Genomic DNA, 16354 nt, shown 5'->3' with positions numbered 1-16354 from the left:
TTTGACTAAAATAGTTGAATATCAGACTTTATGAGATAGTAAATCCATTTTTTGTCTTTCAGCAGAATCTGACTTCACATAGATATTTTATATGCACTTTTGTAATGGCTTTTGGTGATCATTTTATACATTTTAATTGTTATAACCTTTTTTCTTAAATAAAATAAAATGTACTTATTATACAAAAAGGAAAATACACTTAGCCAAAAATGAAAATTAAAATTGCTCATAATTCTTCTACCTAGAAATACCACTATTAACATTTTTGTTGCATATCCTGCATCTTTTTCTCCTTGTTCATACCTCACAATTTTTTTTTCTTTCGAGAGAGAGGTGGGGAGGGACAGAGGGAGAGGGAGAGAGAATCTTAAGCAGACCCCATGTCCAGCACGGAGCCTGGCACAGGGCTCATTCTCAAGACCCTGAGATTATGACCGGAGCTGAATTCAAGAGTCAGATATTAAACCAACTGAGCCACCCAGGTGCCCTGCCATTAGATTTTTTTTTTTTTTTAAGAAAAAAGAGATCATTTCATATGTGTTTCTTTCTAATTTTTTTATATTTGTTAAGCATATTATGACATTTTCTCATATTATTAGATCTTCTAGAACATAATTTTGTTGCCTACAAAGGATTCCATTCTGTTATCTTAGTGTAGCAGTTTGGTTACTGACTGTTTCCTCCATTCCCTTTGCATTTATATGATATAGATCCCATGCCCTTGTACAAATAAGCCTATTAGAATTTTTATTTTTAACACAGGCTGTCCAAGATATTAGGGCCAGAGCAATTAAGCAAAGGAACACAATCCAAGTGTTGGTTCATATTCATAGATGGATCACATGATTAAGGCTATTAGTTAACTACTCTCATTAATCTGAGTGACCCTGGATCACCTTATGTTAGAGTTGGAGGGAATTAGTGAATATTGGTGAAAAAGAAACCTCTTTTAGAAATGACACCAATAAGAAGTTATATAAAGAATTCTGCCTCTTAGGAATCCATAGTAGGAATAGAAGATGGGTTGAATATAAGTTCCTAGATGAGAAGTCCTCTTTACTGGTGTAGCCTGAGTCATTCTGAGACTCTAAGCAGTACTGTGAAGTAGAAGACACTCACATATTAAAAATAAAAGTCAGTGCCAAAGATGTTGTAAGTACATGACTGGCGACTATGCATTTCATAGTTTGTTGAATTACTGGAGTGAGATAGAGGGTGCTACAAAAAAAACTTTGTTAGCAGGAGCCAAGAACAAACTTGTCAAGAGGTGCAGTTTGGGGAAGGTTAAATCAGGGAATGTTGGAAAACTAAAGGTCAATCCATTTGTTCAATGAACTGATGAGGAGGTCTTCTGGCAAGTCCAAGAAGTGGAGGGACTGGGCATCAGAGAAGACTGCTACACAAGCAAGTCCTCTAGGGGGACAACAGTGCCTAAAGGAAGGCAGAGAGAAGGAGGGAAAGAATGAGAGCAAGGGAAGAATAAAAATAGTGCCCCCACTCCCCTGCAAAGCACTAAGGAGGGCCTGGAAATGGACCAAGGCTAGCTGAGAGGCTGTCTACAGAGGCAGAAGACGAGAGCGGCCACAGCACGTTCTTCCCCAAGACTAAGGGGAAGGCAACTTCTAAAATACAAGGATACTGTCTTCAAGGTACTAATTTATTTTTAAAATGTTTTTAGGCAAAAGTACGAAAAGAAAGGATTCTTGGCTGAGCCTCACATGACCTCAGTTTTTGGAATATCAAATATACCAGAACAGAGCATTCCGGAGTTGCTGGCAGCGGTGGTGCACCTTCACAGACCTTGGGCTTCCCTCCCAATAATGGGTTTTATAGATTCACCAAATAAAATAACATGGGATTAGAAAAATGAAATATGCTTGTAAATCCAGAAGTCTAATGGTTGATTTTCTTTTGGGCTTTTCCTGCTGGTGGTGGCTGCTTTCTGTTCTCTTCCAGACTTCTAGTGGAAGGGTGCTGTCTTTTGTCTTTGACAGAATGTTGTTCCAGGTGTGCCTGTATTTTTACTGTAAATTTTTGTGGCGCTGCCTAAAATTTGTAATGAGGAAGCTGACTGGAAGATGTGAATTGCAACGGATCTGTTACAATACCAAGCCTGGGGCTTCCAGAACCATGAAAATCGGTAAGCATGAAAACAAAGAAGTAAGCAAAATTTAAGTTTGGTGGGATTGTTGGCATAGTGTGTTCTATCTGTATATAATAATTTTAAACCACTTGTAGAGGAAAATTTTTGAATGACTTTTTTAAATTGTTCTTAATTTTACAGAAACATCACTGAGGGATTCAAAAAGTAAAGTAAGTAAAATTATTTCTGTATTTTACAGCAACTTTTCACTTGGAGGCTTATCTCCAATGTCAAAAAATGAACATTTTAAGGAAGAAAAATATACCAATGGCTGTGCAAGCTGAGAAGAAAGAGTGGTTTGCCCATCGCAATTCACTCTACTTTTGACATGAGAGCAGCTACTGTATGTGAATTTCTAGGCAGATTTATGATGCACTTATGACTTTGTTGTTGAATTAATCCTTTTTAATATACTTTCCAAATCACAGAATGAATAGTCCTTGAAACTAAGAGCAATGTTAACTCTCTGGCATTTCTTTAATATCCAAATCATTGAACTTTATACTCAAGATCTCCCAAGAAAATCAGAGAAGCTACTGCACTAGCTCGTTTAACAGTTAAGCATCCATATGAGAGAGAGAAAATCTGGGGTCTTTTTTCAAGATTCTTGAATATTATAATTTTGGCAACCTTAAGACTATATCCTCCATGTACTTCACTTAGTCATAGGCATACTGCCCATTAACAAAGAAACCATGTATATCGGATAAGAAAAATAAAATAATATTTCAATATAAATAGCTTGAAAAAGATGAAAACAGTTAAAAAAAAACAAACTCATGTATTTCTGTTTTACGTTAATTACCTTAATCAGGAAAACTGCACTACCTCCCCTATTGTGAAAATGTCTAATTTACTAGAATTCAAATATGAAACCAATTTTTGTTTTTAGTTTAGTTCTAATTTAGTCTCATTTAGAAGCTCTAAGCGAATACTCGAAGCCCCATCTAAGACCCCACTCAAGCCACTGATGCTCTTGACAAGGGAACTGACTGAAACGTGTCTTCCAGCTGCTGCAGACTTCAGTGAGTGTTCACCCTGACGCCATTGAGAAAACTATAGAGGACATCATGGAGCTGAAAAAAATTAACCCCGACATAAATCCACAGTAAGAATGCATTTATGCTGTTGTAAACATAGAACACACGGCATGCACTTAGTGTGTCTATAATGCCGAGCTCACTAGCGTGCTCTCCCTCTCTCCCTGTCACAGTCATCTGCAATGTATTTGGTTTTCAGGTAAAGATTAAAAAAAAAAAGGTGCCTTTTTCATATTTGTAAAGAGCAGCAACTCTCTAGTTGTTATCATTTATGTTTATGCTTCTGAGCTGCTGTAAGAAATCTGATGGATGCCCTGATATCAGAAGATGAAGTCGAGGGAGCCCATTTATCCACAGTTGCTCCATGTGATGTCTGTTTTACACGAACAGTAAATGTTCACGTTGTAAATGTGCCTAAGCTGATTCTGCTCCTTCCAAAATATCCCTTCAGTTTATGACAGGCAGATAATCTTGGAGACTGTTCCTACTTGCTTGTCAAGAAGACTGGCATGTGTGGGAGGGAGAGATGGTTTTTATTTGAAGACTTCAGAACTTTGTTATTTAGTCATCTCATCTTGGAAATATTAAAATTCATTTGGCAATGTACATGACGTTTAAAATTAGCTTTATATTTTCCATTGGGTGCAGGAGTTTTTCAGTAAAATTTTGGGCTAAGGATTTTGGGTAGAATAAATCCCGTAGGCAGATATATTTAGAGACAGTTTAGGTAGGTAACAATCAAACTGTCTTTTAAATGTGCATAGGCGAGAACTTCAAGTTATCTCTGAAAAAGGCTTTTAATTGCCAAAGACAGGGAGCTGTAGTTGAAGGGCCCTTCAGAGTTCACTTTGTATAGGTCTGTCTCTTGGAGGAATTCTGGGTACTAGCTAATTGGGGCTCATCACAAAACTCCATTTCTGCATGGTCTCTATAGCATTCTTCTGCAGACACTTCAGCTAATTAGCTGTCTTTTCCTTATTCAGTCATTAAGGGTGATTTAATTATACAGTAAATGTCTTTTTGAAACCTCTGACATATACTTTATTTCTTTGGGAAGATATAAGGCAATTCATTTTAAATTAAGTTGAGCCAAAGATTTAAGACTGCAGTTGGGCATGAGGGATATATTAGACTCACAATTTTATTTGGAGATTGGATTAGATTTAATAGTAAATCTTTTTTGTCTCTTCTATGAAAGTTTTATGTTTCATTCAGAAGCATTTCCTTGCCATCTATTCTTTTGATTTCCTTTAGGGCAGAAAAAACCCTTATAGGGAGTAGACTGTGTTTTTACATCTCAATATGGATGTCAGTGTTTTCTAGACTGACATGACAAAATGTAATTTTTTAAAATTAAATAATTTTCTGGAAAAAAATCAGGAAAATAATTTTCTGGGAAAAAAATCAGGAAAAAGAGAAGGCTAGGGGAAATATTTTATAATTGATCAACCCATTACTACCGTTAACCAGCATAGTTACCATACAATGTTATACTAGTTTCGGATGCACCATATACTGACTCAACACTTCCTCACATTCCCTGGTGCCCATCACAGCACGGGCCCTCCTTCATCCCCATAACCTGTGTCCCCCATCCCCCTACTCACTTCCCTTCTGGTGACCAGTAGTGTTTTCTCTGTAGTTGAAAGTCTGTGTCTTGGTTTGTTTCTTTTTTTTCCCCCTTTGTTTTTGTTTGTTTTGTTTCTTAGAGTCCACATGTGAGTGAAATCATATGGTATCTGTCTTTCTCTGACTGACTTACTTCACTTAGCATAATACTCTCTAGATTCGTCCACATTGTTATAAAAAACAAGATTTCATTCTTTTTTTATGACTAAAATTCCATTGTATGTGTGTGTATATATGTGTATATATCTATATACATCTATACAGACATACATAGATATCACATCTTTATCCATTCACCAATAGGTGACACTTGGGCTGCTGCCATAATTTTAACCACATTTTGTTTTAATTACATTTTTTAAGTGCTGCTTATGCACTTGAAAAATTACTACAGTAAAAATGGGGGGGAAATGGAATTGGTCCCTCTTGTTGCGTCTTGTTTTATTTCTCTTGCTCTCTTCCTCAATATCAACTCTCTTCTCAGTCATACAGTGATTCCCTGGGTAACCAGAGCCACTCTATTCTTTTCCTAAATTTAAGTATCTCATTTGGTTTTTTGGTGCTATGGTAACAGATAATTATCACTGCCATTTAATTGAATATTCAGTTTAAGTTTAGCATTTGGGCTATCTGACCCTGTGCTCAATATGTGGAGTAGGTATACAGTCCTAAAATGTGTAATTCTCTATTACTCCCAGCATTAGACTTAACCTCTAAACATCTTATTTTCTCCTCAAAAAAAAAAAAAAAAAAAAAAAGATGGTCATGATTATAATAACCACCACAACAAAAATCTTCAAATTTAGTGTGAATTGGGAGTAGGACCATATTGGACAGTAACTCTGGGTGGAATCATATGAAATTGCCAACATTTAAGTATCTTTAAGCCACAAAAGTGAATGGCTGTAGAGAAACAACAGGAACACATAAATGTGAAATAGTACCTTCAGATGCCATCATACAAGTACAGGAGAATATTTACATGACAGAAGCTTGTATGAAAAAAGGATTTTGGTGATTATTTAGTCACCTGCTTGATAAAGTTGTTATGTGAGTGATTGAAAAGACCCTATTTTATCTGCTATGTTGTAGGGGAGAAAAACAAACTGAGGTCACAGGAAGTAGTGATCCTCTGTGTATCACACTTGCCAGACTGTTTCTGTTCTGATTACCCGTTTTAAGGGGACTGTTATCCAAACAGAACACATTCAGAGAAGACTGAGCGAGAGAGTAAAACATGAGAAACCCATGTCCTATGAGAGGGAACTGAAAGAATCCAGGATTTTTTTTTTTTAAGCCTGAAGATCAGACTAGAAGAAAGAATCACTATCTTAAAATAAGTAGTCATGGCAGAGGAAGTTGGAAATAAATTTGCTCAGAGAACAAAATTTGAACTATTTGGTAATAGGGAAAGCAAATTTTGTTTCAACATAGGAAAAAGTATTCAGACAAATAGAGCATTCAGAATGTGATGAGAAATTTTATGAAGTAGTGAGTTCTTTCTCTTGGCATTGCCTCATGTGTCAGGGATGCTCCCAAGCATAGGTTTTCTTGTATTTGTTTCGATATTGTTGTTCTGAAATTTTCCTTCCACTGTGCCCCTGAGAGCGGTCTCTCTTTCACACACACATTATCACCTATATTTTCTACATCTTACTTAAGTTACTGGCATTAAAGAGAGCCCTTGTTTTTTAAGCCATATTGTTACAACTTGGTTTAAGAAAAGGCCAGAACAAAAGGCAAATTTTAGCCAAGTTCTACAACTGCCCATTTGAAGCTTCAGTAAGAAACTATGCCTCCTCCACTCAAGTAAGAAGTAGTTGTGAGACCAATGCAGGAAAAGTAGCATTCTTTATTTTTCTGAGTAAACTAAATATGGATCTATGTCCACAAAAAGAAAAGAGAAACTGGGCTTTGATTAAATACATCACGTATGAGCAATTTCCTCAATATTATATAAATATGGAAAAGTCCTATTGTGCACCCATCAAGTGAACTAATGCCAAAATGTATGTTTTGTTTTTCCTCATGTGTGTTTCTTCTGTTTTTAAACACCTTAGGTTGGGAATCTCTCTTCAGGCTTGCCTTCTGCAAATAGTTGGCTACAGAAATCTTATCGCAGACGTGGAAAAACTGCGCAGAGAACCCTATGATTCTGATAACCCCCAACACGAAGAAATGCTTTTGAAGGTTAGACCTTGAACACATTTCTGTGCTTTTCTTAGGTCAGCTAAGCATTGCCAAGCACCAGCTAAGTGCTAGACACTGTTATAAGAGGGAGAGTACAAAGATGAATAAGATATGGGTGTGGAACTGGTTGGCAAAGCCTACTTTGCTTGCTGGTTCAGATGTAGGAGGTAAATTCTTCATTAGAAAATTCATGTGGGAAGCTAAATGTAAAGCCTTTTTTTTTTTTTTTTAAATCTGAGAGAATATCAGAGGTGATTTCTGTGAATGCTCATATTCTGGCTTAGGTTTAGGCTATTTAACTGTATTGAAAGCCAGTAGGAGGAAGAGCATTTGTCAAAGAGTGACCTGGGATTTCCATTTATGACTTTTAATAGACATCAAAGAAGATGAAGTTGGTTTCTGCTTCAGCAATAGCCCTCTAGGGAAATTACCTAAGATCTTATTGCTGATTATTTATTCATGTAACTTGGAGAGTATCAGAAGAGGAGGTTAAGGTTTATATCTGGTTTATTAAAACTGTTAGAAGAACAATATGCACTTGTAAATACTTCTGGCTGTCAAAGCAAAAACTTAAATATCTTTTTTTTAAATTTTTTTATTTTTTATATCTTAATCTCACAAAAACTTAAATATCTTATATGATCTGATGTGCATCATTAAACACCAATAAAACTTGACCCCAAAACACTGAATTTGGAGTTTAAGAAATTAGGACCCAACCTTTAGAACTATTCATCTGAAATATTTTCTAAATTCACTCCTGAAAATAGATGCTTCTTAGGATGGAATGCTTCCTTGTCCTTTGCTAGAATACAAAAAGACACTAACAAAATTGCAAGAAAACATTTGTTTAGCTGCCTTAACTTTATTTCATTGAAAAAATGTCAATAGGAGCTGTAATTTTGTGTGAAAGAGTGCTGTATTTTTGTGTGAAGGAGTCCGTGCTTTTGTGTATGTAAATACTTACACAAATGACTTGTCTCTGCTAATTAGTGCTATATCTGATATGAATCCCTGAAATTTAAAGAAGTCTCATTCTTAGAAGTAGTTTTTCTTCTTCCCTTTCTGCTCTGCTTAAATTTAGCTAACCTACTGGCTGAGCTTCATTTCCCGTTATTGCCTTTTTTATCGTGTTTTCTGATAGAAGTAGTCAAGTTCAATTAAAATGACCTCAAGGTGAGAAATAAGAGGTGAATGAAAGAGAAAAGTGGTAGAAAACTTAACAGAGTGGCCACAGGCAACTGAAGAATGCCTCAGAATGGCCATGATGCCTTCAGAATCAGTGACATCCTGGTGCCTGCTGTGCACCGTCTTGAGTTGATCTGTTGTACGAATGCCGCACATTGTGGGTTTTCAACAAATATGAGTGAATGCATGAATTACTGTGGTTCATTAGATACTAAAAGTCAAGAACTTTTATGACATACCTTTTATCTGTGGTCATGATTTGAGTTTGTATGTGTTATTTTTTACTGGCACAACCATAAGAGTTAAGCAAAGTGATGGTTGGTATCTACAGCTGAGCAAACTACAAGCATTTCAGTCCAGGTTCTGATCCACACAGCTAGTAAGTTATAAAGCCAGGGCTCTCCATTGCTGCCTTAAGCACTCTGAGGAAAGGTATCTTTTCTACCCTCAAGTATCTTGCAATCTAATTGGGGAGATACTATGCATCTACAAAATCACTAAACCTTAACCACAGAGCTCCCTCAAAATAGCTTTTGAATGTTTCCTATGTCCACCAACTTATTCTAACATTATCTCCAACTTGGGCTATTATAATAGCCTTATAATTCTGCCACTAAGTATTAGCTTCCTACATTCCATCTTCTAAAACACTGCTGGAGGGATTATCTAGTCACATTATCCCTTAGGTTAAAAACTTAAGAGGCGCCTGGGTGACTTAGTGGGGTAAGCCTCTGCCTTCAGCTCAGGTCATTATCTCAGGGTCCTGGGATCGAGCCCCACATCAGTCCTTCTGCCCAGCAGGGAGCCTATTTCCCCCTCTCTCTCTTCCGGCTGCTCTGCCTACTTATGATCTCTCTCTCTCTCTGACAAATAAATAAATAAATAAATAAATCTTAAAAAAAAAAAAAAACAACTTCAGATTCCCTCTATCTGACAGAAGAAATCCCATGGATCTTAACATGGCATTTAGGACCCCTTCTATCACTGCAAGCTGTATCTCCTGTATCCACCATGCTCTGTCATTCACCTTGACCACAACAGGCTGTGTATCCCATATGTCCAGATATTTGCCCATGTTATTCCCTCTATTACCTATTATTCTCACAGCAAAAGTCAGCTCTTTTTAAAATCCTTACTCGTTCGATTTTGAAATCTTCTCTAGTCTCCCCAAGAATGCTTAGGAATGGGATCTTTATTCTCTTCTTTAGTCAATTCAAATCCCAATTCTGATAATAAAATCAATAATAATAAAACATTGAGAATTTAGCACACATTAATCATCACAGTAAATGTTTTGCAGCATTATTTCACTTAATGGTCACAATAACCTTGTGGTGAGATACTGATATTATCCCCATCTTCAGGTGAGGAAAATGAGGCCGGGCAGTGAAGTGTTAGAAAGAGCTCCTCGCTGCTGTACTACACTACCTCCCAGGGGAGAAACCATGTCTTGTTCCCGTTTGTATTTCAAAAGGCTAGCCTGTGGTTTATGTTTATTTTTTTTAAAGATTTTATTTATTTATTTGACAGACAGAGATCACAAGTAGGCAGAGAGGCAGGCAGAGAAAAAGGAAGGGAAGCAGGCTCCCTGCTTCACAGAGAGCCCAATGCGGGACTTGATCCCAGGACCCTGGGATCATGACGTGAGCTGAAGACCCTGGGTGGCTCAGTGGGTGAGCCACCCAGGTGCCCCCATGGTTTGTGTTTAAGGCCTGATCTTAGGCTGCTTCATTTTTAGAATGGGTAATAATACCCTTGTTACCTAGTTCATAAACTGTTTAGAGCAAGAGTCAGCAAACTAAAGCCTGTGGGCCAAATCTTGCCTCCCACCCATTTTTGTAAGCGAAGTTTTATTGGAATATGTCCATTCATTGATGTGTGTACTACCTGTGGCTGCTTTTGTACTACAATGTCAAATTTAAGTAACTGCAACAGTGACCATTTGGCAACCAAAGCCTAAAATATTTACTATCTGGCCCTTTACAGACAAAATTTGCCAACCCTTGATTTAGAGACTTTGGTAATATATTGCCATATTGTTTAAGTGCTTTGATTTATAAACACAGGAGACCATTATCAGTGCTTTTAGTCTTAAAGTATAAAAAGATTTTATGGATTTTATAATCATTCAAATATAGGGTGAGATGAAACTGAATAACATTACTTTATGTTCATATAGCACTGTTCATGTAAGTTATTCACATGGACATTTTTATTAAACATTTTCTAACCACATTAATAATAAAGTGAAAATTTAAGATGGAGTCACATACTTAATAGAAAATAATAGGGGTTCCTGGCTGTCGGTCACTTGAGCAGCTAACTCTTGATTTCAGCTCAGGTCATGATCTCAGGGTCATTGGATTGAGCCGCACATTAGACTCTGCACCGAGCGTGGAACCTGCTTAAGATTCTCTCTCTCGAGTGTCTGGGGTGCTCGGGGGGTTAAGCCTCTGCCTTCAGCTCAAGTCATGACCTCAGGGTCCTGGGATTGAGCCCCACATGGGGCTCTCTGCTCAGCGGGGAGCCTGCTTCATCCTCTCTCTCTGCCTGCCTCTCTGCCTACTTGTGATCTCTCTGTCAAATAAATAAATAAAATCTTAAAAAAAAAAAAGAACAATTTTTAGCTATTGGTCTAGTCTGTCATGATACATGAAATTATTAAAATGGAATTTCTTTTTTAAGCATTATTCAAACTTTTTATTCCCCTAAAGTATTCATCTAATGAATGAGATTGATAACCTACCAATAGAAATCAAATGTTTGCTTTTGCCATTTCATTCCACTATGTTGGGCCCTGAGGTTACTTCAAATTATTGGCTAAATGTGTGTGATGAGCTTTACCAACTGTTTCCTTTGATTCTGGTTTTTTTCATTGTGGCAATAATCAAATCAGTTTCTAAATAATTTTTAAAAAGAGGACTTTTCGCTCATATTTTTAGTGCTCCTCTGTTGAACCCAAAAATTTTCTGTCCTGATGAATGCAGAACACTGGCAAATTCTCATATGCATAATATAAAAAGAAATTTCTTATATGCACGTTTGCTATTTTGCTTTTAAGCATGATAGATTTACTTTCTTCCCTGATCTTTTTCTCTCACCCTTTAGACTGCATTTACCTGTTAAGCCATTAGTATATTATATCCTTTGAATTGTATTTTTTTGGTTAGTGTTTCCTATCACTGAATATTATGTTCTATATTGTGTCAGATGTGAGAATTCACTATAAAGCATGCTGTTTCTATATTACTCATATCTGTAAGATTTAAAATTCATACATCATAGAATAAATAATATAGAAGTTGAATTATGTCCAAATAGTAATAAGAAAATTTTTACATTTGCATTTGTCTCTGTTTATAATAAAGACAAATAATTAATAGTCTAAAAGGTAAATCTGCTTATGTGCCCATCTCTATTTATTAGAAAGAAGAGTTTGAACATTATATTTATGCAGCTGTGGGTCTCACTCTTTCCAAGTAATAGTATATGTTGAATCTATCTTTCCATAGAAAACTCAGGAAAACAGAACCAGCTCCTTAGACAGTAAATAGCATAGTGTTTGCAATTTGTATTTGCCATTTAATATATGCTAATTGGAATTAAAATTCTTTTGGGTAACTCTTAAAAATGATAACATACTTTGAGGTCTATTTATTCATTAACACTAGTGACCCTCCTATATCGAGTTATATGATGGTTATTTATTCTCACCTCTGCTACAGGTGAGAAATGAAACTCAAGTCAGTCCACTTTTCTTTTTGTTAATAATGCTGTAAAAATAATACATGGCCTCAAATTTTTCCCTATTTGCCCCTTACCTTCACTCTCTTACATATTTTGAGGACCTTTTGTGGGAGATTATGCAGTTATATATATATATGTATATATATACATATATAAGTATACATATATAAGTAAATATATATATACATATATAAGTAAATAAAATCTTTAAAAAAATATATATATATAGGCGCCCCAATGCAGATATATTTTTTATCAGAAATTAAAACAAGGGTGCCTGAGTGGCTCAGTGGGTTGAGCCTCTGCCTTTGGCTCGGGTCATGATCTCAGGGTCCTGGGATTGGGCCCCTCGTCGGGCTTTCTGCTCAGTGGAGAGCCTGCTTCCCCCTGTCTCTCTGCCTAATTATGATCTCTCTCTGTCAAATAAATAAATAAAATCTTTTAAAATAAAAATAAAAAAGAAATTAAAACAGAAAGAGGTAAAACACTAAAATATACAAGTACACATTTCATAGCCTCCAGAGTAATGACACTGTCACATGTAATGCAGCCTCTGGAAAATTCCACTATATACTCATGAGAAGATGAGACAGAAACGGCGAATAAACTTCCTAGTTTCATTATGAAATTGTCTTTACCTCCCAGACCCTCTGAAAAGGTCTTGGAGTCCCTTCAGGGAGTCTTCAGAACATGATGAGAGAACTGCTATCAAAGATCGTTGAAATATGATCAAATCTATATTCAGCTTTGTACAGCTCCTCTTAATAACACAGTTTACAAAATCTGCCATAGGAAAGAGTGATTGTGTTTACATCAACAGGCTAACTTTCTGTCTTATCTGCCAGTTATGGAAATTCCTGAAGCCCAATACTCCATTGGAATCTCGGATTTCTAAGCAGTGGTGTGAAATTGGTTTCCAAGGTGATGATCCTAAAACAGATTTTCGAGGAATGGGACTTCTGGGCCTATACAATTTGCAGTAAGTAAAATGGAGAAAGTTCGACTATTAAAAAGTGATGTCCTGGTCATGTGGAAATGACAAAGCTGAGTGAGTTATCAGTTCCAAAAGCCACTTTATAGACAACTCCAAGAAAATACTGAAGTCTTCTGATAACTCAGGTTCCTAAAACTTAAAAAGGTACACCTCTTCCTTTTCTTTGGCAAACTTCATTGTATTTTAGAAGTGGATCTCAAATGTTTTTATTTTTAATTTTGTATTATGAAAAAATTTAAGTAGATACAAAAACAAATGGACAACTGTAAAGAACCCCCTTATACTGCCCAGGTTCAGTGATTATCAAAATTTTTAAACACCTGCAATGCTTATTTTTTTTTTGGCAGAAGTGTTAATGAAATCCTATACTGTCATTTTGCCTTCACATTTCAATTTGGAGCACTAATAAAATCATTATTACCTTATACGAACCACAGTGCCATTATCACATCTAACAAAATTAACAGTGATTCCTTGCTGTCATCTATATCCAGTTCATACAAAAATTTCCCAGCTCTCTCAAAAATGTCTTCTTAGGCTGATTTCTTCCAATCCAGTTCTATATGACTGTCTACACATTGCATTTAGTTATTATGTCTCTCCCTGTCTACCTTCTCCTTTTGACCCCTCCCCAATGTCATAAACTTGTGCAAGACCCCAAATCAGCTGTCCTCAAAATGTCCCACGGTCTGGATTTTTCTGAAAATTGGAGGTATTCGGAAAGGCCTGAGGAAATTCAGACTGACATACGAGGGCAGCCCCCATTGTCCCCTGCTCAGTCCTACACTGAGAGGGATGAGAGGCATCAGGCTTGATGGCTGCTTTGTAAAGTCCCCCACCAGCCCTTTATCTAACCATTTCATCCTTCAGTGATCTTCGCTGGATCAGTTAATTGCACAAAAAGTGCTTTTCTAATTCCGTGATGCCTCCCACAATTGTTGGCTGGAATTCTGTAAAAACTTGGTTTCCCTCATCAACTATGTTATTTACTTTCTCTAACATATAGGCAGGACAGATGCTCAATTTTTCTGTTTAGTTGCCAGTTATCAGAGAGAGGAGTTGGTGCCCTCGTTCTCTCATAGTGACCAAAAAATTTTTTTCTTATTCTTTAAATACCATTCTTTTGTTTTTAATCTTTGTTTATTTGTTATTTGACACAGAGAGAGTGATCACAAGTAGGCAGAAAGGCAGGCGGGGTTGGGGGGGGCACCTCTCTGCTGAGCAGAGAGCCCCATGTGGAGCTCAATTCCAGGACCCTGAGACCATGACCCAAGCCAAAGGCAGAGGCTTAACCCACTGAGCCACCCAGGCGCCCCTTTAAATACCATTCTTAAATCATGGTTCTTATATGTTCATCATGATTCAAATAATTGTGCTCATCCTTTTTTTTTCATGTTTGAATTAATTCATATGGAGCCACTATTTTTCAAGCCAAAGAGAGTCTTTTCAGTGGTTCTTTGTGTTTATTAGTTAGGATTCTATTAGTTAGGATACCTATGTATTTTTGTATTATTAATTATTTTTATTAACATATAATGTATTATTTGCCCCAGACACATGGGGTTTGTGATATGGTGAGTGCTGTGAAGTGGAAACCTATGTATTTTTAAAAGAAACAAAGCCTGGGACACCTGGGTGCCTCAGTCAGTTAAACGTCTGCTTTCAGCTCAGGTCATGATCCCGGGGTCCTGGAATCAAGCCCTGCACTGGGCTCCCTGCTCAGTGGGGAGCCTGCTTCTTCCTCTGGCTGCAGCTCTCCTTGCTTGTGCTCTCTGACAAATAAATAAAATTTTAAAAAAACCAAAAACAAAAACAGAAGAAACTAAGCCTTAGTCATTTTTCATGCTCCCTATTTTCTCTCTAGATCTTTGCTTTTATTTAAAAATTGGGATGTTTGATAATCACCTATTCTTTTATGAAATGTTGTAAATACCACATTATTATATAAAATGAAATACTTTGGTTAAATTCTGAGAGAAAATTCTAAAGCTTGTTTTATGCTTCAGATTGTTGTGGGAAATATATACAAGTCAAATTAAATAACAGATGCTAATATTTTATTTTGCTACTGTCTTTATGAAATACTTTTTATGATGTATTTTATAAGGTATGTAACTGTATTTTTAAGAAATTTCATTGCCCTTTTTCCCCGGGGTAGAATTTTGCTTTTAGCACCATATTTTCCATCCATCCATAATTCTTTTTTTTTTTATTTTTTATAAACACATATTTTTATCCCCAGGGGTACAGGTCTGTGAATCGCCAGGTTTACACACTTCAGAGCACTCACCAAAGCACATACCCTCCCCAATGTCCATAATCCCACCTCCTTCTCCCAACCCCCTCCCCCCAGCAACCCTCAGTTTGTTTTGTGAGATTAAGAGTCACTTATGGTTTGTCTCCCTCCCAATCCCATCTTGTTTCATTGATTCTTCTCCTACCCACTTAAGCCCCCATGTTGCATCACCACTTCCTCATATCAGGAAGATCTTATGATAGTTGTCTTTCTCTGCTTGACATCCAGAATTCTTATACCCGTGAATATTCTCTAAGACAAATGTACTTGAAGTGCATCGTCTCTCACCTCCTCTACTCTCTTCCTCTCTCTCCCTTGGCTGCTGCCACAGCCCCTCAGCATGTCCCTTTGTCCACGCTGCTTCTGCCTTCTGACGGACCTCATCCTGCCCCTTCATCTAAACCCCTGTAACTACAAATATCTTAGCCCCCTGGGGAATGGCAAAGTTCATAATTAAAATTTCAAACCTGTGGTGCCTGGCTGGCTCAGTTAAGAATCTGCCTTTGGCTCAAGTCATGATCCTGGGGCCCTGGGATTGAGTCCTGGATTAGGCTCTTTGCTCTGCGGGGAGCCTGCCTCTCCCTCTCCCTCTGCTCCTCCTCCTATTTGTGCTGTCTTGCTCACGCGCTCTCTCTCTCTGCCAAATAAATAAATAAATATCTTTAAAAATAAAAAGATAAAATAAAATTTCAGATGCAGTCAATACATTCCTAAATCTGTGTGGGTTTTACAACTACCCTATTATACTGTCATTACATCTGGAAAATTCTATTATGAAAAGCCGTCTGTTCCTTGGAAGAGCTGAAACAAGTAGAAATCTTCTGCTGGTGTCTACCTCTGAAAGCAAAATGGCCTGAAACTGGATTAAAATGAATGCATCCAACAGGTATGGTTTTCTTTCCCCCCAACCACAGGTATTTTGCAGAAAGAGACGCTGCAGCAGCTCAGCAGGTCCTCTCTGACTCTCTTCATCCAAAATGCAGGTAATTGCTGAAAATAAAAGATGGATTAGGCTTATGGCTTCAGTAGGAAGAACTTCTCCTCTACAGATATGTCAGTGAGATTCTCAGGAGCACCAAGCCACCAGAAGTGGGGCTTAAAGCTCTTTCAAATGAGCCCTTTGGACA

At 37.1% G+C, this 16354-nt stretch overlaps 1 protein-coding gene across 2 annotated transcripts in view; it reads left to right on the top strand.

The window, feature by feature from the left end:
• Nucleotides 1–16354, top strand: part of ELMOD1 (ELMO domain containing 1) — a 62209-nt gene that overhangs the window by 31860 nt on the left and 13995 nt on the right. For both annotated transcript variants that reach the window (XM_059418229.1, XM_059418221.1), the window contains exons 3-8: nucleotides 1995–2140; nucleotides 2285–2313; nucleotides 3154–3251; nucleotides 6873–7002; nucleotides 12783–12916; nucleotides 16142–16210. In XM_059418229.1, the coding sequence (XP_059274212.1) occupies nucleotides 1995–2140; nucleotides 2285–2313; nucleotides 3154–3251; nucleotides 6873–7002; nucleotides 12783–12916; nucleotides 16142–16210 (606 nt within the window). The remainder of the gene's footprint in view (nucleotides 1–1994; nucleotides 2141–2284; nucleotides 2314–3153; nucleotides 3252–6872; nucleotides 7003–12782; nucleotides 12917–16141; nucleotides 16211–16354) is intronic.

The sequence above is a fragment of the Mustela nigripes genome, chromosome 1 (assembly GCF_022355385.1).
Source record: "Mustela nigripes isolate SB6536 chromosome 1, MUSNIG.SB6536, whole genome shotgun sequence".
NCBI classification, from domain to species: Eukaryota; Metazoa; Chordata; class Mammalia; order Carnivora; family Mustelidae; genus Mustela; species Mustela nigripes.
The sequence above is the reverse complement of the archived record's forward strand: the minus strand, read 5'-3'. Positions and strand labels throughout refer to the sequence as shown.